This window comes from Helianthus annuus, chromosome 5 (assembly GCF_002127325.2).
Source record: "Helianthus annuus cultivar XRQ/B chromosome 5, HanXRQr2.0-SUNRISE, whole genome shotgun sequence".
Taxonomy (NCBI): Eukaryota; Viridiplantae; Streptophyta; class Magnoliopsida; order Asterales; family Asteraceae; genus Helianthus; species Helianthus annuus.
In genome coordinates this window covers 145,658,478-145,681,959 of record NC_035437.2, presented here as the reverse complement: position 1 = coordinate 145,681,959, position 23,482 = coordinate 145,658,478, and the positions used below count along the sequence as shown (strand labels likewise).

The 23,482-nt window shown below is 42.7% G+C and overlaps 2 protein-coding genes across 2 annotated transcripts; one reads left to right on the top strand and one right to left on the bottom strand.

The window, feature by feature from the left end:
- The first annotated feature begins 538 nt into the window (after positions 1-538).
- Positions 539-3,214, top strand: LOC110941418 (low-temperature-induced cysteine proteinase). The gene is made up of 5 exons (XM_022183052.2): positions 539-1,125; positions 1,819-2,054; positions 2,133-2,273; positions 2,355-2,786; positions 2,911-3,214. Exons 1-5 carry the CDS (start codon positions 693-695, stop codon positions 3,004-3,006), a joined length of 1,338 nt encoding a protein of 445 aa, XP_022038744.1. The 5' UTR covers positions 539-692; the 3' UTR covers positions 3,007-3,214.
- On the bottom strand, positions 3,193-4,531 carry LOC110941419 (lon protease 2-like). The gene has a single exon (XM_022183054.2). It carries the CDS (start codon positions 4,214-4,216, stop codon positions 3,353-3,355), a length of 864 nt encoding a protein of 287 aa, XP_022038746.1. The 5' UTR covers positions 4,217-4,531; the 3' UTR covers positions 3,193-3,352.
- Positions 4,532-23,482: the final 18,951 nt, after the last annotated feature.

Sequence of the window (23,482 nt, the reverse complement as noted above, 5' to 3'; positions counted from 1 at the left end):
TTGCGTCGAGTAACAAGTGAACTTGCTTGGCTTACTCGGCTTCTTCATGAGCTTAAAGTCCCAACTGTTATTCCTGTTCCTGTCAAATGTGATAGTCAGGCTGCTATTCACATTGCTAAAAATCCAGTCTTTCACGAACGCACTAAACACATTGAATTGGATTGTTATTTTGTTCGAGAAAAATTACACGACGGGTTGATCACTTTATCGCATACTCCTTCACAAGATCAACTCGCTGATCTTCTTACAAAGAGTTTACATTCTTCTCAACATAGTCTTTTGCTATCCAAGTTGGGGTTGGGGGTTTTACAACTACCAACTTGGGGGTTAGGGGGGGGAGGGGTGTAAGTGTATATATTAATATTGACCGTTAAGTTAATATGTTAGTTAGACGGTTGTTAGACAGTGGTTAGCTAGTTAGTTAGGTTTGTTTCTTCTACTTGTATATATTTGTATTAGTGTAGTAATGAGAATAAGAATCTTTTCCCCATTTCTCTTCTATCAAAATCAAGACACTATGATTTCATTCCCTTGTTCTTAAACCAAACCAAACACCCCTAAACTTCCACTTAACACGTGGACTTTGACCAAACCACACATCCAAACTTCGCGACATTTCCCCGTGTTTCCCTTCACCCTCTTCCGTCACAACCCCGATCACACACACACACACAGAGCTTCTATATCCAACAATGAGTCATCAATGGCGGATTTCACCTCTCATCATCTTCTTCACCTTCTTCTCCGCGCCTCTAACCTCCATATCCACCTCATCCACTTCTGATCTCTTCCACCAATGGTGTCACCACCACAACAAAACCTATTCCACACACGAAGAATACCTCTACAGGCTCACTATCTTCCAGGACAACTACGATTACATTCTTCGTCACAACGCTGATTCAAATTCTTCGTATACACTTTCTCTCAATGCGTTTGCCGATCTCACTCACCACGAGTTCAAACTCGCTCGCTTGCGAGGACTCTCCGCGTCTGCTTCTTCCGGTGATCTCATCAGGCTTAATCAAGGTAGTTCGGTGGTTCAATCCTCTGCAAATCTGCCTAAATCGTTGGATTGGAGAGCGAAAGGAGCGGTTACTAAGGTTAAAGATCAAGGAAGTTGCGGTATGCTTTTGTGTTTGTGTTTATATTTGTGCAATTTATGTTACTTGATTACAATTTAGGGTTTACAGTACGTTAATTGGATACCTGTAGCCTTGAATACCTTTAGGTTAGTGAACTATCTCTGATTCGGATTATAGGTTAATCGGTGATTAGTGTGCTTATTATCGATTCTAGACGATGAGGTGTTTTTGGAAGCCCTAGGATGTTGAGTGAGTAATCAGTGCCCGTTTGTTTGATGTAGCCATGAGCTGAGCTCGGATTTGAAACCGAGCGGAAAATTTGAGCTCGAGCTCGGCTTAGTTTGGCTCGGTTTAAAAAACGAAGTTTAATTAACACTTGATAGTACAAAAAAACATATACATGTCTCAGTCACATTCTACCGGATACAAAATAAGTTCAAAGAAAATACAGAATAAGTTAGATCGTTAAAAAAATAGCAATTTATAATCTTCATGTGTATAAAGTAAAGCAAAGTGAAAGTAAAATAATTCAAGCCAAACCGAACCAAGTTAACGAGTGAGCATTCCTTGGCTCGGGCTCGGAAACGGAGGCACGGAGCCAATTTCAAGCGAGCTCTGAGCCAGAGCTTTTTGGACGGTCTTAGTTTGATGAACTTATAACATGAATATATGCATAAATGATAATGGTACCTTTTGAAAATGAATTAAAACAAAATCACATTATGTTGAACAGGTGCATGCTGGGCATTCTCAGCCACAGGGGCAATGGAGGGGATTAATCAAATAGTAACCGGATCTCTTATCAGCCTTTCTGAACAGGAGTTGGTTGATTGTGATAGAACTTTCAACAGTGGCTGTGACGGTGGACTTATGGATTACGCCTATGAATTCGTGATAAAGAACAAGGGGATTGATACAGAAGAGGATTACCCGTATAAAGGCAAAGCATCTACTTGCAATAAAAACAAAGTAACAAATCCGTCTCATCGTTGATTGATTTCCTCCTTTATGTGAATTCAAATTGTTTAATTATCATTTAAACTGCAGCTGAAAACACACGTTGTCACCATTGATGGTTACAATGATGTTCCTGAAAATAAAGAAGATCAACTGCTTCAAGCTGTTGCAACTCAACCTGTGAGTGTAGGGATATGTGGCAGTGAGAGAGCTTTTCAATTGTATTCAACGGTTAGTACTCTCGAACCCTAATAAGTAATAACCCTGATAGCCCTAAAAATGCAATTATTGATTTAGTGCATTTACTATCAGGGGATATTCACTGGGCCTTGTTCGACCGCTTTAGATCATGCGGTGCTGATAGTTGGATACGATTCCAAAGACGGGGTTGACTACTGGATTATAAAGAACTCATGGGGAACATCATGGGGAATGGATGGTTATATGTATATGGCGCGTAACATAGGGGATTCAAATGGGTTATGCGGGATTAACATGCTAGCTTCTTATCCAATAAAGACCAGCCCTAATCCACCGCCATCACCTACTCCAAAACCAGTCAAATGTAATTTATTTTCGTGGTGTGGCGAAGGTGAAACCTGTTGTTGTGCTACGAAAATTCTTGGGATATGCTTGAAATATATGTGTTGTGAGTTGAACGCGTCTGTATGCTGTAAGGACCAGCGTCACTGTTGCCCATCTGATTATCCTATTTGTGATTCTCAACGGAACTTGTGCCTCAAGGTTAGTTCTTCATACCGGTTTGGGTAAATTGCTCTTGATTATTATGTAAACGAGTAAAGTAAGACACTTGTATCGAATATATTGTGTTCTTGATTTGTAACGCTCTATCTGGACATGATTGCAGCAAACAGGCAACGGTACTCTAGCCATACAGCCGAAGAAAAACAGCAGTTTTGGGAGATCAGGTGGCCAGAGTCGCCTCTCTCAACAATACTTTTGAAGGTGATATATTACTTCACTCGGAAGCATATTGATAAACCATTGGCAGCTATTTAACTACATATTTATAAAACATATGATGAGTTTAGCTCAGAATCATTCTGGTTTTTTGTAGAATCCAGTTTATAAAATTTGCATGGATGGTATTTTGTTTTTGTGGTAAATTAAGAACTGTAAGAACCGCATAAACGTGAAATGATTGTAGATAATTTCACTACCAAGTATCAGAAACTTTACAAATAAAGGAGCTATAAGAAGTCCACAAAACCAAAGGTCCAAAACTGAAAACAACAAATAAGAACTACTAATTGTTTAACTATAAAAACCATAAACTTTATCATTCAATATCAAGAACTTGATGAAGGAAACACATCTTTAACTGCAGAAGCAGCAGACAAATAATTCAAAGTATTCCTCAAAGTCTCCTTCTCCCTCTTCAACCTCACCATAGTATCCTCCAACTCCAGTAACGCCTGCTGCTCGCGAGGCGCCCCTTCGAACGTACTCCCAACGAAGAACGAGAACGGCGTTGGAAACAAATTCCTCCTCAAATCCCCAGCCTCCTTCTCCGGTTTCCCATTCAACCGGTTCGATAACCGAATAACATCCTTCATATGACTCTCCACTTCACTCGCCAGCCCTTCCAAATCCTCCTCACCGTTCCCCGACGGCCGGTCCTCTAACCACACCACCTCCGCCACCAGATAGGGCTTCGTCCGTACGATTCTCGTAACCCTAAACCGCTCTTGACCTTTGCAGATTATGAAAAACCGGTCGTCTACGAGGCGCTCGTGTTTTACGACTTCGCCCACGCAGCCTACGTCAGCGGTTCCGGTGGTGGCATCGGTGTAAATAACGCCGAATCGGAGGTCGGTTTGGAGGAGAGTGTGCATCATGATTCGGTAGCGGTATTCGAAGATTTGTAAAGGGAGGATTGCACCCGGGAAGAGGACGAGTGGGAGGGGGAATAGTGGGAGCTCCACGACGTCGTTTTGAGGGGGAATGTTGGTTTCGTGTTTTTCCGATTGGCAGTGGACGGTGGCGGTGGAGGTTAGTTTCCGGTGACGGTGATGACGACGGTGGTGGGAGTTTGGGTGGGGGAGGGGGGTTGAAGTGAAATTAGACGGTGAAAATGAGAGGTTTAAGGTGGGGTTTTTGTGGTGGGTGAGGTAAGGGGAAGAAGGGGAAGGGAGGAGTTGAGAGAAAGCCATTGTTATATTATTAGTGTGTGAATATGAAGGTGTATAGAGTGTGGCATTTGGGGGGAGAAGAAGGGGAGGAGGAGGTGAGGTGAGGTGGAGATGGAGTTTCTCTCTCTAGAAGATTTTAGAGAGAGAAAGGAAAGGGTGCTGGTGGAATGGGAGAGACCATATGATGTGGATAAGAGTTTTTGTTTCCGATTTTTTGTATTTTGTTAAGTGGTTATTAATTTCACACGTGGAATTCCTTTATGGTTTCTACTAGAAACGAGCCAGCAATAATTGTTCTCATAATATTGGCTTATGTTATGGTAATTTTTTGAGGTTTGAAAGCTTTCTCTAGCCACATGTTCTCATTTTTATGAACATCTAAATAGACAGATGGTATATTATCACAGCAACCCAATATTGAAATACATTGAATGTATAAATCATATAATATCAAATCATTGTCTCATGTGTGGATTATGGTTAAAGTGTATAGCTCTTACTTGTAAGTGGGTGATCACTTCTCACATGGTCAAGCTATATTGGTATGTGATGTTTACGAATCACATCTCAGAGAGTCGTATGCAACTTTTAGATACATGAGACTCATGAAATCATATGTCAAATTGTATGTTTAATTTCGTCTATGCCTCGTGTGTATAATACAAATGTTTGTTACATGATCTCTATTAGTTATGGTCTTCAATCCAAGGATGTCATGGAATTGATGCGTTAACCACCATTACAATCACAAGTCCATCTTGGCGATTGGTTAATGCTCTTTTAGTTGGTTATATGTGTACAAGGCATAAAAGATGAGCAACTTCATTACTAACACAAGATTCTATATGGTTACTCAAAAAGAGTAACTTAACAACAGTCGCGTATTTAAATATGATTAAATTATTTTCAAATGCGTCAAATGAGTTCCTAACTTGGGTATTGTATCTGAATTTTATGATTTCATGCCACTAATAAGATTCAGAATTTGATCCAACATATTGTTAGATGATGAATTTTACATGAGAACACGCATTTTCTAACTTGGTTATTGTACACCAGCTACAACTGTGTTTTATGGTTTCATGCCACTAATAGGATTTGAAATTTGATCCAGCATATTGTTAAGACAATGGATTTTATATGAGAACACACGTTTTCTAAGTTGGTTACTGTACACAAGCTACAATGCTACATATGAGTTTTATGGTTTCATGCCACTGCTCGCAATTGTATTCACATTTCATCAATGGCGCCCATGGTATGGGCATGGGCGCTGTTGTTTAAAATTTGCTGAGATAGCTATGAGTTAGAGCTCCATACCGCTTAGCCTAATAACATTTTGTTTATTTTGTCTACGCTATGACATTAGGTTTGTTTTTTTTTTTAAACAAAGTTATACTCAATTTTTGGTTATGTAACATTCTAAGAATACTTTATGTTGTATGCAATTACTTAATTTTTGGTTATGTAGCATTCTAAGAATACTTTATGCTGTATGCAATCCAAATTTAATCAAAAGATGTTGAGATGTTGATGAATATGTTATATGCAATCCAAATTTAATCAAAATGTATGTTGAGATGTTGATGAAAAAAGTCAGAGCTTAATTGCGGTGTGGAGAATTTATTTAAAAAAAATGCTATATCTTTTAAACATACCATGCCATTTTTTTTTTAAGTCACATCATTTACACTTTTTTTATTTTAGTAGTATAATATAACATTTCATAAAATTCTGAACATACCAGACACACTTAATCTTGATTTATGATTCTATAAAAGTTTAATTCAAATGGGGTCAAATATAGTTTTTTTACTGGGACAAACTGACCGATGTCGTCCAAGCAACATCAGTTCCTGTACATTATTTTTTCATATGGTTTTCTCGACGTATAGCAATAGACTCTTTTTTTGTACCGTAAGCTACAACAAATGTCAGTAACCGAACCGATACCAATCAAATAACATTGACACCGTACCGATATTCATTTTTTGGTTTTCTATAAATATAAAAAAAAAACATGTTAATACCCTCTTAGACATATCTCTTTCGGTTGCTATATCGAATACCAAAATCGTATCAAGATTGTAACAAACCAAACTGATACCGACCAAAATCCCGCTACGAAGCCCTAGGATTTGATTGAAGGGATGATGTGAATACTCTGAGATATATTAAGGGGGTGTTTGAGATTCCTTCTCAAAAAGACTTATATAAGTCATAAGTGAGAAGTTACAAATCCTGACTTCTTAAAAACAACTTCTCAACACACAAAAGTAATTTAAATAAGCTAGCATAAACACTATAAAAACAACTTATTAACTTTTATGAGTCAATAAGTTATAAGTTGCTCCAAAATAAGCTAACCCAAACACCCCCTAAAAAGGGGAAATGGACTGTATCACCCTAAACTATGAAAAATTGGCCAATACCATGCTCAACTTTCAAGTTGGCTCCCACCACCCTCTACTCGACAACTTGGTGTCACTGTCACCCCTTCGTTAAAAAAACACCAACTGAGTTAGTTTTTTAAGTCTATGTGGCATGCAGATGATGACTTGGCAGCATACGTGGACAGAGCCTCATTAAATACCCTTTCCCTCTCTAATCAGTTGCATTTCATCAAACCCAGTTCACTGCGATGTTGGCGATGAAACCCTAGTTTCTTGATCATCGACGATTGCAGGCAAAATTCAGACACCCAAGAGGTAAGGTTTAAGTTAGGGTTGATTGCATTGTGATTTTACACACTGATTTAACTTATGGAGCGTATAGATGTTATGCTTTGGTACGGTGGTTGTTTAGATTTCTCTTTTGATCAACCTCAGTATATTGGTGGTAATTCTAAGTTGTTGGTAATGGATTTTGACCATATCGCATACTTTGAGCTAGTTGATTATGCACTGGAAACCAACCAGTATAAAAGTAGGGATTTTTATATGTATGGGATGGATGCGGATAATTGTGATTTTAAACTGTTTCGTGATGATAAAGATGTGTTGGAACTTGCAATGGCTTAAAGTTTGTATCTCCATGTGGTTCTGCTCCAAAGAGACAGAAGAAGTCAAGTAAAAAGGCAACCCAGCAGTCTACTCAAGAGGCAACCCAGCAGTCCACTCAAGAGGCAACTCAGAAATCTACTCAAAAGGGAACCAACAAGTCAAGTCAAAAAGGAAAGAGAAAGACCAATCAAGGCTGAAGTTATATGTGATCTTTTGTGTTTGTGGCAATGTTATGTATGACTTATTTAAGTAGGCAATGTTATGTATGACTCTAATATTTTGTCTAAAAACACCTTCTAGTAATGTGTGTCACACCCCCCAAAATCCACCCGCGGATGACACCCGCTTTGAGGGCGTGACTGACCAGGATCCAGCCATCAATTATACTGACTAATTAAGTTGATAACAAAAAGTAATACTTACTAACCATAAGATTAGCAAATATCAAGTTCAGAGTTTAAGGTTTCAAGTTCAAACAGTAATAAGTAGCGGAAGCATAAGTAAACAGTTTTAAACAATGTTCATAAGGTAAGCATGATAAATGCCCAACACACGGGCAGACGACCACTACACATCCCAAGCAGCTGCTCCAGTCACTGGCCACCTGCAAAGCATGCAGTAAGGGGGGTCTACATTAATGCTGAGTGAGTTCACTAGTTGTCCAGTTTTAATTACCAAAAACTTGTGTCACCAGTTAATTTATCCGTTTATACATGCCATGGGGAGCTACCCCAAAAGTTAGCGACTAAACTGTTTTTCCAATACCGAACACTAGGTAACCGTTTGCGTTTCCGCAGGATGCCCCGATGTCAATGTTCTATCATCATTGACGGATGCCTGAGTACATTAGTTCACGACCGATCCCATACCATGGCACGGTGTGAGGCTGGTAAGACCTAAATAGCGCTATCAACTAATAACCCGTTCGCCTGGCCCCGGCGACTAATCGGTATTATGTAGTAGGGACTTGAGTGATAGAGTTGCGTTTAGTGCCGTTTGGTTGCATTCCGTATAAACAGTAATTAACTAAAAGGTTTCCCAATGACAAGGGAAGGAAAAGTAAGTTTGTTCCCAATAACTAGGGAAGGAAAGTGAATGGTATCCCCTTTACAAGGGGATAGGGTTGTTCTAGTCTCGTGTCCCAAACCACCGGGACGCATGCTTTTAAGTTGTGAACTCACCTTGGGTTGCTCGGTAGATATTTTACCCGGTCAAGTATGTTGGTCACCACGTCCTAGCATGGTTACCAAGTATGGGTCAAGTCGGGTACAAGTAAACACATAGCGAACACGTATGGCAGTACATATAGCAAACACGTATAACATGCGAATACACAAACAGTTGGGTTATTGGGTCGGCCCTAAACATATAATCAGCAGTAACAAACATGCAGTCCAGTCAACAGAAAGCCCAACAGTCAAAAGCCCAATAACCCTAAAACAATCCAGTCGAGACAAGAGTGACTCGCAACCGAGGTTGCGACTCGCAACCGAGGTCTCGGTCCGTCACGTTTTGATTACGAGTCGCAACCAGAGGTTACGACTCGCAACCAGCAGTTCCGACTCGCAACCGGATTCGATATGCGTTGATTACGACTCGCAACCGGGAGGTCTCGACAAATCCTGCTGTGGTCTCGAGTCGCAACCAGAGGTTCCGACTCGCAACCGTGATTACGTGCACAGAAATCCTTCTAGAACCTGCAAACAGTACTGGCCAATAGAATTGCAATTTCATGAAATCAGATTGTACTATGCCACTAAAACATGTTTTCTTGTCTAACCCTTGTCTAAAATGGATCAAACACACATATTTTTGAATATACAAACCATCTTCAAACTGTTCATCATATAATCAAACAATATTCAAACCACATTCATCATTTATAACCCAAAACCATGCACAAAACCATCTAACCAACCCTTATCACAACCGAATAACAAAACTATTTAACCAACGAAATATAACAAGCCGGATAACACACAATTCATAAACATTCAACCTTAAATCATGCATAAATCCTTACAACTAGCAACGATTTAATCAAACTCCAATATCTAACCGGATAATCATAGCAAACAACACCTACATGATTATGATCTTTAGGTCCTAAATGCATCAATCGGATAACATAACAAGAGGCTACAAGCATCATTTAGTAACAAGCAAAGCAAAACAACTTGTAGAAATATTCATGCTAACCGGTTAGAAGTAGTGGTCCAAGAATTCGATAAACTAAGCTCCGAAAGATGATCTTGAGCTTGAATCCGCGAGCCTTGATGCTATGGTTTGACCCGAGAGAGATGAGATGGTGAGGAAGTGATCTTGGTTGCTAGAATTCTTAGGGTTTTTTAGTGAGAGAGATGAGAGGAGAGTATGAGAGTGTTGTAAAAATGGTTAAAGGGAGGGGTGGGTTGGTTTATATAGGATTTCGAGTGGGCTAGGGTGTGGTTGCGATGTGGGTTTCTCGGTCACAAGGCCCAACCGGCCCAACAGATAATGCTCACTCGAGACTAAGCGGTCTCGAGTCGGGTCTCGAGTGTATTCAAGGTTCCGGCTCAACTCACTTATATACATACACGCCTACATATATATATATATATATATATACATACGTACACATAACACGATATAACAGATAATTCATCGTTTTCATTTAATAAAATACGTACACGAAACGTTACATCAAGAAAGTTTCCCGGGAAAATCCGAAGTGTCACATTATCCCCAAGTTTTAGGAACTTTCGTCCCGAAAGTTAAGGCAGCCACTGTCAAGCTAGTGTGAGTGAAAGCGTTTCAACGGGGTGTCACATCATCCCCCCGTTAGTTTGGAATTTCGTCCCGAAATTCGGCTGTAGCTTCAGTGCTGGGGTTTTCGTTTGGGAACAACTGGGGATACTTGTGCTTCATCTGGTCTTCCCGCTCCCAGGTATACTCTGGGCCACGTCGCGAGTTCCAACGGACTCGTACAAGAGGTATCTGGCTACGTTTGAGGATTTTGATCTCTCGATCAGTGATTTCAATTGGTTCCTCAGTAAAGTGTAGCTGTTCATCAATAGTCAGTTCCTTAAAAGGAATCACAAGTGTTTCATCCGACAAACACTTCTTCAGATTGGATACGTGGAAAACGTTGTGCACCGCACTCAGTTCCTCAGGCAGGTTCAATCTATAAGCAACCTTACCGATCTTCTCGGTAATTTTGAATGGTCCGATATATCGCGGATTAAGCTTGCCCCGTTTACCAAAGCGAACCACACCCTTCCAGGGTGAGACTTTAAGTAGAACCCGGTCACCGACCTGGAATTCCAATGGTTTCCTACGCTTATCAGCGTAACTCTTCTGACGGTCACGAGCTGCCGCCATGCGTTGTCTGATCTGGGCAATCTTTTCCGTTGTATCTACCACCATCTCTGGGCCCGTGATTTGACTATCACCGATTTCTGCCCAGCAGAGAGGTGACCGGCATTTACGACCGTACAATGCCTCAAAAGGTGCTGCCTGAATACTAGTGTGGTAACTGTTGTTGTAGGAGAACTCTACTAGCGGTAGATGCTTCTCCCAGTTCTTGCCAAAATCGATCACACACGCCCTAAGCATGTCTTCTAGAGTCTGGATGGTGCGTTCGGATTGTCCATCCGTTTGCGGGTGATAAGCAGTGCTCATGTCCAAACGTGAGCCGAAGGATTTGTGCATAGCTTGCCACAATTCCGAAGTAAAACGAGCGTCTCGGTCGGAAATAATTGAGGTTGGCACCCCGTGCCTCGAAACTACTTCCTTTAAGTAAATCTCCGCCAAGGTAGAAAACTTGTCTGTTTCCTTAATAGCCAGAAAGTGCGCGGACTTGGTCAGTCGATCCACTATTACCCAAATAGTATCATTTCCGCGTTGAGACCTAGGTAGCCCTGTAACAAAATCCATGGAAATTTGCTCCCATTTCCATTTCGGGATTTCTGGTTGTTGGAGTAGACCTGCTGGCTTCTGGTATTCTGTCTTGACTCTCGCGCAAGTCAAACATTTGCTGACGTATGTTGCTATGTGGGCCTTCATACCAGGCCACCAATATGTAGTCTTCAAGTCGTGGTACATCTTGTCCGAACCAGGATGTACTGAGTAGCGGGACTTGTGGGCTTCGTCCATCACGAGTCCACGCAAATCCCCATAAAGAGGAACCCAAATGCGCCCTGTTACATAGTAAGCGCCATCTTCTTTCTGTTCTAGTTGCTGTCTCGACCCTCGCAGAGACTCAGCCCTGATGTTTTCCGGTTTCAATGCTTCAACTTGAGCATTTCGGATCTGGGTAGGGAGGTTAGACTGGATGGTAAGTTGCAATGCTCGCACGCGCTTCGGTATAGTGTCCTTTCGGCTGAGGGCGTCTGCCACGACATTGGCCTTGCCCGGATGATACTTGATGGCGCATTCGTAGTCATTCAAGAGTTCGACCCATCGACGTTGTCGCATGTTTAATTCCTTTTGCCTAAAGATATGCTCGAGACTCCTGTGATCGGTGTAAATGGTGCACCTGGTACCGTACAGGTAATGTCTCCATATCTTAAGAGCAAAAACCACTGCTCCTAGTTCCAAGTCATGCGTAGTGTAGTTCCTTTCATGCGTCTTGAGTTGTCGTGAGGCGTAGGCAATAACTTTCTCGCGTTGCATTAACACGCAACCGAGTCCATGGATGGACGCATCACAGTAAACCACAAAATCGTCAGTGCCTTCAGGTAACGAGAGAATAGGAGCGCTACAGAGGTTATCCTTAAGCCTCTGAAAAGCAGATTCCTGTGCTTCATTCCACTTGTAGGCGACGCCTTTCTGAGTGAGTGTAGTGAGGGGTTGTGCAATCTTTGAGAATCCCTGAATGAATCTGCGGTAGTAACCTGCCAATCCCAAGAATTGACGAACTTCAGTGGGGGTCTTAGGCGTAGGCCAGTTCTTTATTGATTCGATCTTGGCTGGGTCAACATGAATTCCGTTCTTATTAACTACATGGCCGAGGAAGTGGACTTCTCGAAGCCAGAAGTCGCACTTCGAGAACTTGGCGTACAGTTGCTCGTTGCGAAGGAGTTCGAGGATAAGGCGTAGGTGTTGTTCATGTTCCTCCTGACTTTTCGAGTAAATCAGGATGTCGTCGATAAACACGATCACGAATTTGTCGAGGTAAGGCTTGCACACTCGGTTCATAAGATCCATGAAAACCGCAGGTGCGTTGGTCATTCCGAAAGGCATAACGAGGAACTCGTAATGACCATAACGAGTCCTAAATGCAGTCTTAGAGATGTCTTCATCACGAACTCTCAGCTGATGATAGCCTGATCGCAGGTCAATCTTAGAATAGTAGCTCGATCCTTGCAGCTGATCGAATAGGTCGTCGATGCGCGGGAGAGGGTAACGATTCTTGATGGTAACCTTGTTCAACTCACGATAGTCGATGCACATTCGGAATGTGCCATCCTTCTTCTTGACAAAGAGTACTGGTGCTCCCCAGGGTGATGAACTAGGACGGATAAATCCTTTATCCAATAGTTCTTGTAGTTGCGTAGAGAGTTCCTTCAGTTCTGCAGGGGCTAAACGGTACGGTGAACGAGCTATAGGTGCTGCTCCAGGAGCTAGCTCGATTTGGAATTCGACCTGACGGTGGGGAGGGAGTCCAGGTAGTTCCTCAGGAAATACCTCGGGATAATCACGTACCACAGGAAAATCTTCAATCCTCTTTTCCTTTTCGTGGGTGTTGGTGACGAGTGCTAGGATAGCGGTGTGCCCTTTCTGTAGACACTTCTGGGCTTTCAGGAGCGAGATGATGCCTGTGACTTCTCCACCTTTGTTGCCTTTGACGATGAGGGGTTGGCCAGAACGACGAGGTATACGAACTGCTTTCTCTTGACAGAGGATTTCAGCGCGATGTTTGGATAACCAATCCATACCAATGACGACGTCAAAGCTTCCAAGTTTAACAGGGAAAAGATCGATACTAAACGTGTGGCCAGACAATTCTAGCGTGCAGTCGTGGATCACATGCGTGGCCTCGATGTTCTTACCATTAGCTATCTCGACGATGTGCTTAGAACTCAATAATGCGGGCGAGTGCTTAAGTTTCTTACTAATGCGAAGGGACACATAACTGGCATCGGCACCGGAATCAAATAACACAGAAACATAACGATCATCAAGTAGGAACTTACCCGCCACGACGTTGGGATCGTTCCTTGCTTCTCCAGCTCCAATCACGAAAGCTCTGCCCCTTGCATTCCCAGCATTGTTGTTCTGCTCATTGTTCCCAGCTCCCTGATTGTTGTTGCGATTCTGATTCAGTTCAGGGCAATCCTTTCGCATGTGCCCCGTTGCCCCACATTTAAAACATGCTCTGTTGTTTCCCTGCTGCTGTTGCTGTTGGGGTTGTTGCTGATTCTGCCTTGCTGGGAACTGACTTCTACAATCCTTGGCTTCGTGCCCCATCTTGTGGCATCGCTGACACTGACCCTTGTTGCATGCCCCATTGTGGTGCCTGTTACACTTGTTGCACTTAGGGTAGCTTCCCCGGTAGCCACCCTGTTGCTGAATGCCCTTGTTGTTGTCAGTTTTCCTTTGCTGAGCTGGGGCCTGAGTAGAGTTAGCATCTTTGCCCTGATTTCCATCCCACTTTCGTTTACCATCACTAGAACTTCCTTCCGCAGCACTGATCCTTTTGGGCAACCTGCCCTCCTCCACAGCCTGGTTGGTGAGTTTGTGGGCAAGACGAACCACAGGCTGTATGGCAGTGAGGTTGGCCGAGGTTACATGGCTCCTGATTTCCGGGACTAAACCCTTGATGTACAATTCGATCCTTCGGTACATGGGTCGGGACATGTTTGGACAAAGAGCAGCATAGTCGTTGGACAGCTTGGTGTAGGTCTCAATCTCAGACCCAACCATCTTGAGTTCATAGTACTCGTCCTCGAGTTTGTGGATGTCATCCCTGTGACAGTACTCTTCCTTGATCATATCCTTGAAATCCTCCCACGCAGTAGCGTTTGCAGTCTCCAAACCAAGCATTTGAATTTGCGCCTTCCACCATGAAAGTGCGCTTCCCTCAAGAGTACCAGTAGCAAACTTCACCCAATTAGCAGGGGGACACTCGCAGACAGCGAAGACAGCTTCGACCTTCTCGATCCAGTGCAGGAGACCTATGGCACCCTCAGTGCCACTGAAAGGAAGAGGCTTGCAATCCATGAAGGTCTTGAAGGTACAAACACGTGGTTGCACAGGCGCAGGCTGACCTGTTGTGAGGAGTGAAGCGAAATAGGTTTAGAGGCGAAAAGACGATGTGGCGGTAGGATCCCAACATCCTAAAACAACGAGTTTACCTATAGGGTGAGCTGCGAAAGCTGCAGCCACAGTGTTGAGCAGGTTAGTGAATTGAGCCTGAGTCATGTTGACGTTTCCTCGTCCGCGTCCACTCATTGTCTTCATAACCAGAAAACATAGTATGAGTGTGGTGTCGTAACATAGCGAGAACAAGATAGAAGAGAGGAGACGCATCTATCTAATCAGGCAGACTAGTACGTATAGTAAAGCAGAAAGCATAAGACAATTAAGCGAGTAAATATGGGTCCGAGCTATGAGGTCAGATAAGTCGAGCCTTGTACTTGGAGTGTAGTGTCGTCACGAGCCACGGGTTATAGTCTGGTTTTTCTCAAAAAGATTTTCCCCTTTTTAAAACCAAGTTCACTATAACCAATGGCTCTGATACCAATCTGTCACACCCCCAAAATCCACCCGCGGATGACACCCGCTTTGAGGGCGTGACTGACCAGGATCCAGCCATCAATTATACTGACTAATTAAGTTGATAACAAAAAGTAATACTTACTAACCATAAGATTAGCAAATATCAAGTTCAGAGTTTAAGGTTTCAAGTTCAAACAGTAATAAGTAGCGGAAGCATAAGTAAACAGTTTTAAACAATGTTCATAAGGTAAGCATGATAAATGCCCAACACACGAGCAGACGACCACTACACATCCCAAGCAGCTGCTCCAGTCACTGGCCACCTGCAAAGCATGCAGTAAGGGGGGTCAACATTAATGCTGAGTGAGTTCACTAGTTGTCCAGTTTTAATTACCAAAAACTTGTGTCACCAGTTAATTTATCCGTTTATACATGCCATGGGGAGCTACCCCAAAAGTTAGCGACTAAACTGTTTTTCCAATACCGAACACTAGGTAACCGTTTGCGTTTCCGCAGGATGCCCCGATGTCAATGTTCTATCATCATTGACGGATGCCTGAGTACATTAGTTCACGACCGATCCCATACCATGGCACGGTGTGAGGCTGGTAAGACCTAAATAGCGCTATCAACTAATAACCCGTTCGCCTGGCCCCGGCGACTAATCGGTATTATGTAGTAGGGACTTGAGTGATAGAGTTGCGTTTAGTGCCGTTTGGTTGCATTCCGTATAAACAGTAATTAACTAAAAGGTTTCCCAATGACAAGGGAAGGAAAAGTAAGTTTGTTCCCAATAACTAGGGAAGGAAAGTGAATGGTATCCCCTTTACAAGGGGATAGGGTTGTTCTAGTCTCGTGTCCCAAACCACCGGGACGCATGCTTTTAAGTTGTGAACTCACCTTGGGTTGCTCGGTAGATATTTTACCCGGTCAAGTATGTTGGTCACCACGTCCTAGCATGGTTACCAAGTATGGGTCAAGTCGGGTACAAGTAAACACATAGCGAACACGTATGGCAGTACATATAGCAAACACGTATAACATGCGAATACACAAACAGTTGGGTTATTGGGTCGGCCCTAAACATATAATCAGCAGTAACAAACATGCAGTCCAGTCAACAGAAAGCCCAACAGTCAAAAGCCCAATAACCCTAAAACAGTCCAGTCGAGACAAGAGTGACTCGCAACCGAGGTTGCGACTCGCAACCGAGGTCTCGGTCCGTCACGTTTTGATTACGAGTCGCAACCAGAGGTTACGACTCGCAACCAGCAGTTCCGACTCGCAACCGGATTCGATATGCGTTGATTACGACTCGCAACCGGGAGGTCTCGACAAATCCTGCTGTGGTCTCGAGTCAGAAATCTACTCAAAAGGGAACCAACAAGTCAAGTCAAAAAGGAAAGAGAAAGACCAATCAAGGCTGAAGTTATATGTGATCTTTTGTGTTTGTGGCAATGTTATGTATGACTTATTTAAGTAGGCAATGTTATGTATGACTCTAATATTTTGTCTAAAAACACCTTCTAGTAATGTGGGACCAGTTAAGTAGTCAATGTATGACTTTTTAGTGTTGTTTGACTTTTTCTGTGTTGTTTGACTTTTGTTGTTGATTGAGTCACACATTGGTGTACATATTCCATTATGGTCATTGTGTACACTTTAATAGGTTGACTCAAACATTGATGACCATGCTTTCTGTTTGGTATGTTTTGGTCAGTCTGCAGTTTGGTTTAGTGATTTTGCAGTTTGGTTTGGTGATTCTGCTGTTTGGTTTAGTGATTCTGCACTTTGGTCTGCTGTTTCTGCAAGTGCAGTTTGTCACACCCCAACCGATGGCGGAATCATCGGGGCATGGCACTGAGCGAAACAGATTGTCCAGAAGTTTCCATAACAACTATCATTACTATTCAATTTATATAGTACGTCCCATACCGTACCTTAAATAGCAAACAAATTATTACAGATAACATCAAGTCAAATATTCTGTTCCGACAACTCAGATTTCAAATATAAATATTGTTTATCTATGTCTAGAGACTCAAGTTGCAAGATCTACAGACAACTATACTCTAGACTTTTATTCTAGCTTCGCCTTCCTAGCAGATAAGCATCTTAAACACCTGTCACATACGTTAAAATAAAGTCAATACATAAAATGTAAAGGTGGGCATACAAGTTTGATAATAGCATAATAGAGTTCGAAATAGTTTACGCATAACCAACACGTACACAGAGGAAAACGAAGCATGTTAATTATCGACATGGATCTATCGATACCAATGACTGCGGGTTGACTGCCTGAGGCAGTTCGCAATACATGATTACCACCGTAATCCATGCAAGTAATTGTCCTTAACAACCCCCGTGTGAACGGGTGCTGAGTCCAAACTATAGTACTATCGTCGTTAAGGCAGGCAGACAACATTCCACGTGTAAACAAAACAACAAGCATTCATTTAATCACGTAATACATGCGGTAACGGTTAGCGTTTAAAGTAATTGAGTAGTGTGTTCGATTGTGATTTAGAATAAGTAACGTATGTAACACCCAAAAGTGCTAAAGCAAAAAGGGTTCGAGTATACTCACAGTGATTGATGGATTGAAGGGAGCACTTGAGAGTAGGGTTAGCATGAATAGTTCGATAGCATAACGATGAGCAACGCGTAAACGGAAAACAAGTGTTGGAGGGTCGAACAGCTGGTCGATCGGACGGTTGTCCGATCGAACGGCTTGACCGTTCGGATTGGCACTCCGTTCGGACAGCCTGTCCGGTCGGTCGGTAAGCCGATCGGATGGCTGTTCGAGTGGATTGTTTCTTCCTTTAAGTGAGATGTGTTTGTGTATGATGGTTTGACTTTTGAAGTGTTCGTTGTAGCATTAGAAAACATTGAAGTTTCCTTACCTTTCAGGTCGATCGATCGAACGGTCCGTTCGATCGGCCGGCTAACCAATCGGTTAGGTACTTCAGCAAACAAGTTCTTAATAGGGTGTCACCTGATCGGACGGTTGTTCGATCGGGTGGCACTCCAACGCGTTGAACATGTTGAAAATCGACTAAGTGTTGAAGCATAGTATCTCATGATCCGAAGAGTAATTAAAATCGGACGAAAGTCCGATCGAACAGCAGTTCGTTCAATACTAGACTTCATGGAATTGTTCAAGTGTGGGGCCAGGTTCTAGCCGATCGACTGGCCTGGTCGATCGGCTGATTGTCCGATCGGCTGGGCTGTCCGTTCGAACAGCAGTCCGATCGGTCATCTTTCTAACCTGGTCGGCCTGTTCATCTAACACTTGGCTGTTCTGATGGTTGGTCGTTATAGCGAGGTGTTTTGACCTCAAGTTGAACCATAGAACCCTCGCTCTTACTTGTTCCTCTTGATCGGACAGGAATCACCCAAATCCGGCCGGTGAACTGTTCGGAACAGAGTTTAACGTTCAACCCGAAATCGGTGAACCTCGTGGATGGAATCTAGATCTTGAGTCATGCAACCACCGGAATGATTTGCAAGTCGGCACAAGTTCCGTTTCTATCAGTTTTTGAAGGCATTGAGTGTAAAAGAGTTGAAAGAAAGTTGAAAAACCATCTTTCAATCCTTTTCACCGTGTAAATGTTTAGATCTATCAAAGATCCTTGTTTGATTATGTGGAAATCGGCTAGATCCAAGTTATTCTTGGGGGATTGAGGCCAAAACATGAAGTTCTTCAAGAATACCATGATGACATCATCCTAGAACACTTGAATCTTGATGATTTCACGGCTAAAAGTTAAGGTTTGAAAGATAGAAAGGTGTAGGAGTGTGTATAGATCAAGAAAGTACAAGATTTAGGATGAAATCTTACCGAAATCGGACGGAATGAGAAAAAAGAGGGGAGCACGAGCTGGTCGGTCAGAGCTTTCCAAAAGTGGTAAAGATGACAATGACAGGGGTATTTATAGGCTGCCAAAAGAGGAAAGGGCTGGCCGATCGGCCAGGCATCCCGATCGGACAGCCTGTCCGATCGGACAGCAGTCCGATCGGCTGGGCTGTTCGATCGGCCGAGAGCCTGATCGTTCAGCTGCCTGATTCGAGTGTTCGGTGCGACGATTGCTAGGCCTTAAAGGAATCCACGATTGTTCTTACGTTCTTGCTCAAAGTCTCGTTCTATCCAATTTAAACGGTGAAGGATTTCTTCCTGCTCCGGTGGGGAAAAACGTGGCTGCTGCGACGGTTGTTGAACCGGAGGTCTAGTAGGTGCTGGATACCCATGAGCTGCATATCCTAATCCCCAAGGATTTCCATAAGGTCCTTCGGGATGGAGGGCGTTGTAATTGGCCGGCTACCAAATATGGGTTGGCGTCAGCATAATTATAGTGAGTGTGAGTCGGCAACTCAAACGGGTTGTACGCGGTGGAACCGGCGTACGCAGGTATCGGGTTATCATAGCTGAATGGTGGTGGAGGTGGTGCAACTGGTGCAGAATTCACCTCTGCAGGGTGGCTCGAAGGTTCACCCATTTGTGGTTCTTCAGGCAACGGCGGAAAATGACTCGCACTCGAGTGGCGAGGGGTGCTAAAGTGAAATTCCCCTCCTCGGGTGGACATCCACGCGCCTGATCTCCTACGCCTTGGCAGATCTGGAGGTGCTTGATGAACTGGTGGCGGTGGAGGTGGTGGCGTAACTGCCACGAAACGCGAATCCTCGGAAGGATCCTGTTGCTGCTGCTGCTGGTGAGGTGATGAATGGTGGGAGGGTGTAAAGTACCACTCGCACTGGTTAAACCTCGCCTGGTAACTGTCTGGACCTTGATAGGGTGTTCCATGAAAGGATGACCCATCAGAGATCTCGATAGGATGGTTGGGAGTACCTCTTGCAGGTTCGATGGGATCCGTGTCCTCGTCCATATCTACCGCATTATCTTCGGAGAAATGGTCTTTGGGTCCTAAAAGGTTATAACCTATTGGTTCTTGGACATAATCTGCCGGGTTGAACTGGCCTTGAAAGAAAGGAGTGGGATCGCCATAGGAACGGTGCGAAACAGAACGCTGGAGAGGTATGAACGAAGGTTGAGGGTTACTGGGCTCGTTCTCCGAATTTGGTCCAAAAGAGTGATGGTATGAAGGTGTCGAATTGTGTGAGGTAGACCGTCTTGCGGGCTCAAAGAGGTTCCTCCTACGCCTCTGAGGTTCTTCACTTCTTGTGCTGGAAGGAGCTCGCATATGTGAAGGTCCAGCCTCGTGATCATTATGAGTAGTGATCGGCCCTTTGCCTCTTCCTCCTCTTCTAATTGTTGGTGGCATATTTCCTGCTTAAACAGATTTTAAACCAACAATAAACAATAAAAGACAAACTAGAACAACAATTCGAATTTGTCCTATGTTCTTGTCTAGACTCGAGTATGTGCAATTGTGTCATTGAGATTAAACACATAAGGATAGTGTTTAATTCACTCAACGTTGGCTCTGATACCAACCTGTCACACCCCGATTTCCACACGTTTCACCGGTGGGCTCGGTGGGGGATTACCGTGACGTAGTTGGCAACAATATAGTCAAACCACACAATATTTAAATGCACAGCGGAAGCATAAAGATAGATATATTTCAACCATCGAATGTAATATCCAAGTATCACAAGTAGTCGAAATAAATCCACAGGGGATCAAAATAAAATAGAATTATTGTTCAACAGATAGTGGCATCCCAAGCTTGCGAGACTCTAACGATGCTAAGGAGTGGCCAACCTATTTCGTGTAGAACCTGCATTTAATCTTTTTGGGGAAAATACGTCAGTTTACACTGGTAAATACATTCAATCGACACTTTTGTAAAAGGTTTAATAAAATTGATTTGAATGCACAAGGCACAAACTCTTTATAACTCGGGATAATTAATCAATTAAATCTTGTAAAAGAATTACATGTTCACTATGCGTTCAGTTGCCCGGGTCGTGCCGGGTTTAAGGTTAATAGACACGCCACAAAGCATAAAGCCGTGGCGGGAAAACCGACGGTTATACCTTTATAAATATAGACACATTGTCGGGTGTACGCCTACACCCGCATGTCAAGGTCGTGGCCATTTCGTAAAATGATGCCAAGGATATCCGGGACATGGTCATTAAGCTCCCAAAGGCGTAAAGCCAACAAAACAAATTTTTAAACGGGTCACATTGATAATACCCAACTACTAATGAGTTGGGGTCAATTGCCCGACCAAGCGGTATTTTTATATACCGTAACCCAAGCCCGTATAACGGAAAATAAGTTAAAAGTATTTACCTGAGCAAGTAATAACCTCAACAAACAAATGCAAGTATCTTTTACTGGTCTCCTATTCTGGAACGAAGGTTTATAACAACCTATTAGAATCCTAACGGGTCTTTAATTTAGCCTTAGCTTAGACCGGTCAGTTTCAAAGGATAATTACGGTTTAATCGCGTGAAAGGCGAAAACCGGGAATGGAATGTGGTTCGGACCCAACAAGTTTGAAGACTTGTTTTATATGGGTAATATAACCACACTCTGGATTTTGAAGTAAAAACAATAAGGTTTGACCCGTTTCGGCTAGTTTATATAAACTAGTTACATAAACCGAACCGTACGCGTAAAAGGCGTAACGGGTAACCATAAGAGTCCTACACAGGTTTCCTAAGTTAATATGCTTTAAAGAGGTTGTGGTATCAGTAGGATACCTTCCATTATGCCCGTAATGAGTTTAATCCCAATATACGCCCCGTAGGGGTATTTTGGTCATTTTAAAGGTTATAAAAGAAGTTTCCGAGTTCTACAGGTAATCTGAGTTTTCCGAGCAGTTTATAAAGTTCAAAATACTTTATTTATTATTTAAAATCAGTAGCAACTGGAATCGGGTCAAAATACCATGTAGAACTCAAGTTATGTCCGAAAAGGGTATATTCGGTTTTTACCGAATCAATGCCATAACCGTAGGTTATGAGCAGGTTAAAAATAATTAAAAATCTTTAAAAATCCCAAAATATTATTTTACATCAGTGCGTAAAAGGTTTGGTGTCGAAATTTGGGTTTAGATAGGCTTTATGCTAATTGTGCCGTTTAATTACTAAAGTTTCCGTAATTGCGCTATTTAGCATAACTCCTATTCTAGACCTCGGATTGACATGAAATTTTTGGGACATGCTTAGAAATCAGTAACTAAGGTTATTGTCCTTTCATATGTCCAAAATTCTCGTTTTAAAGTAAAAAAGGGCGTTATGGTAAACTTTTAAGCATTTAACGGAAATGTGCAAAAGACTCGGACAAACAACGAACCGGTCACAGATGTTATACCATCATGTACCCTGGTCCTAAGAGAGTCCTAAGGCATATCTAAATCATACCATAACGGGTCAGAACTGAAGTCAAAGCAAAAGTCAAAGTTTTGCGACTTTCGGTTCCGAACCGGGTCAAAACAGTAAATGGCCGGATCAAACAAGCTTAGACCACTTATAATACTTATTATCATGTTGTATGAGTGTTAAAACAGGTTACACGCCATCTACATTAATGATTATGCATAAAATCGAAAGTTAGCATTCTGTTGACTTTTTCTAAGCAACTTTGACCCGACATTTGGACTAGTTAGAGTGGGAATCAGAGGGTGCCCTTTTAAGGGTTTAATGCCCATATGATTACCAACATATAACTACCTTTGATTCGGCTAATCACTGGACCATTAGTGATTAATCGTTAAGTCAATCGTTAATTACGACGGATTGACTTTTAAGCTAAAACTAAGCAAAAACTAAACCAAGAAGGGTGGAGCATACTTACAAGAGTCCTATGCACGACCAGGGATGCTAAGAGAGAGTGCTTGAGCTCCAGAAGTGATCAAGAAAGCAGTTGAAGGTGTGAAGAACAATGTTGCTACTTATGGTCCTTTTATACTAGTTTAGGATGCATAAGATAATCACAACAAGGCCTACAAGTGTTCTTGGATGATCAACAACTGTCCCTGAGTGCTAGGGGACGTTTAGGGGGCGCCCATGCTCTCATTATTGCTCAATAAGTCGGTAAAAACACTCAACAGTGCTTCTGTCCGAATTATCTGCATCTGGGGCATTGACGCGGCCCGCGTAAAGGATCACTCAACCTTTACGCGGCCCGCCAGAATCCTTCTGACAAGCCCATATCTTCTACAGTCAATGCGACCCGCGTAAAGTCCCTTGATACTTTTACGCGGCCCGCCTGAGACCGAAAAGTAAGATTTTTCAAATCTTTTCAATTATTACTGTTGGCCTTTGGCGTTTCGAAGGGGTAACTTTGCGTTTTGGGCCTCGTTAATTTACGTATAAGGGCCTCATGACTTTTACCCTCGCCGTTAAATCCTCGGTTAACTTATTATTACCCGAAAAGTCCTAACTTTCAATGTTGACGCTTTTAACCCCTCGCATACGAATTTGATCATAACTTTCTCGTTTTAAAACGGAACCTTGCGAAATTTATACCGTATATTCTAGTGAGCGTAATATACTGTTACAAAGTCTTGGGTTTTGTTAAAGTGTCACTCAGAGGTATATCTTAAACATGGTGACACATTTAACCCCTGTAGTTTGTAATCTCTCACTTTCTTCCGCATTTCGTTCC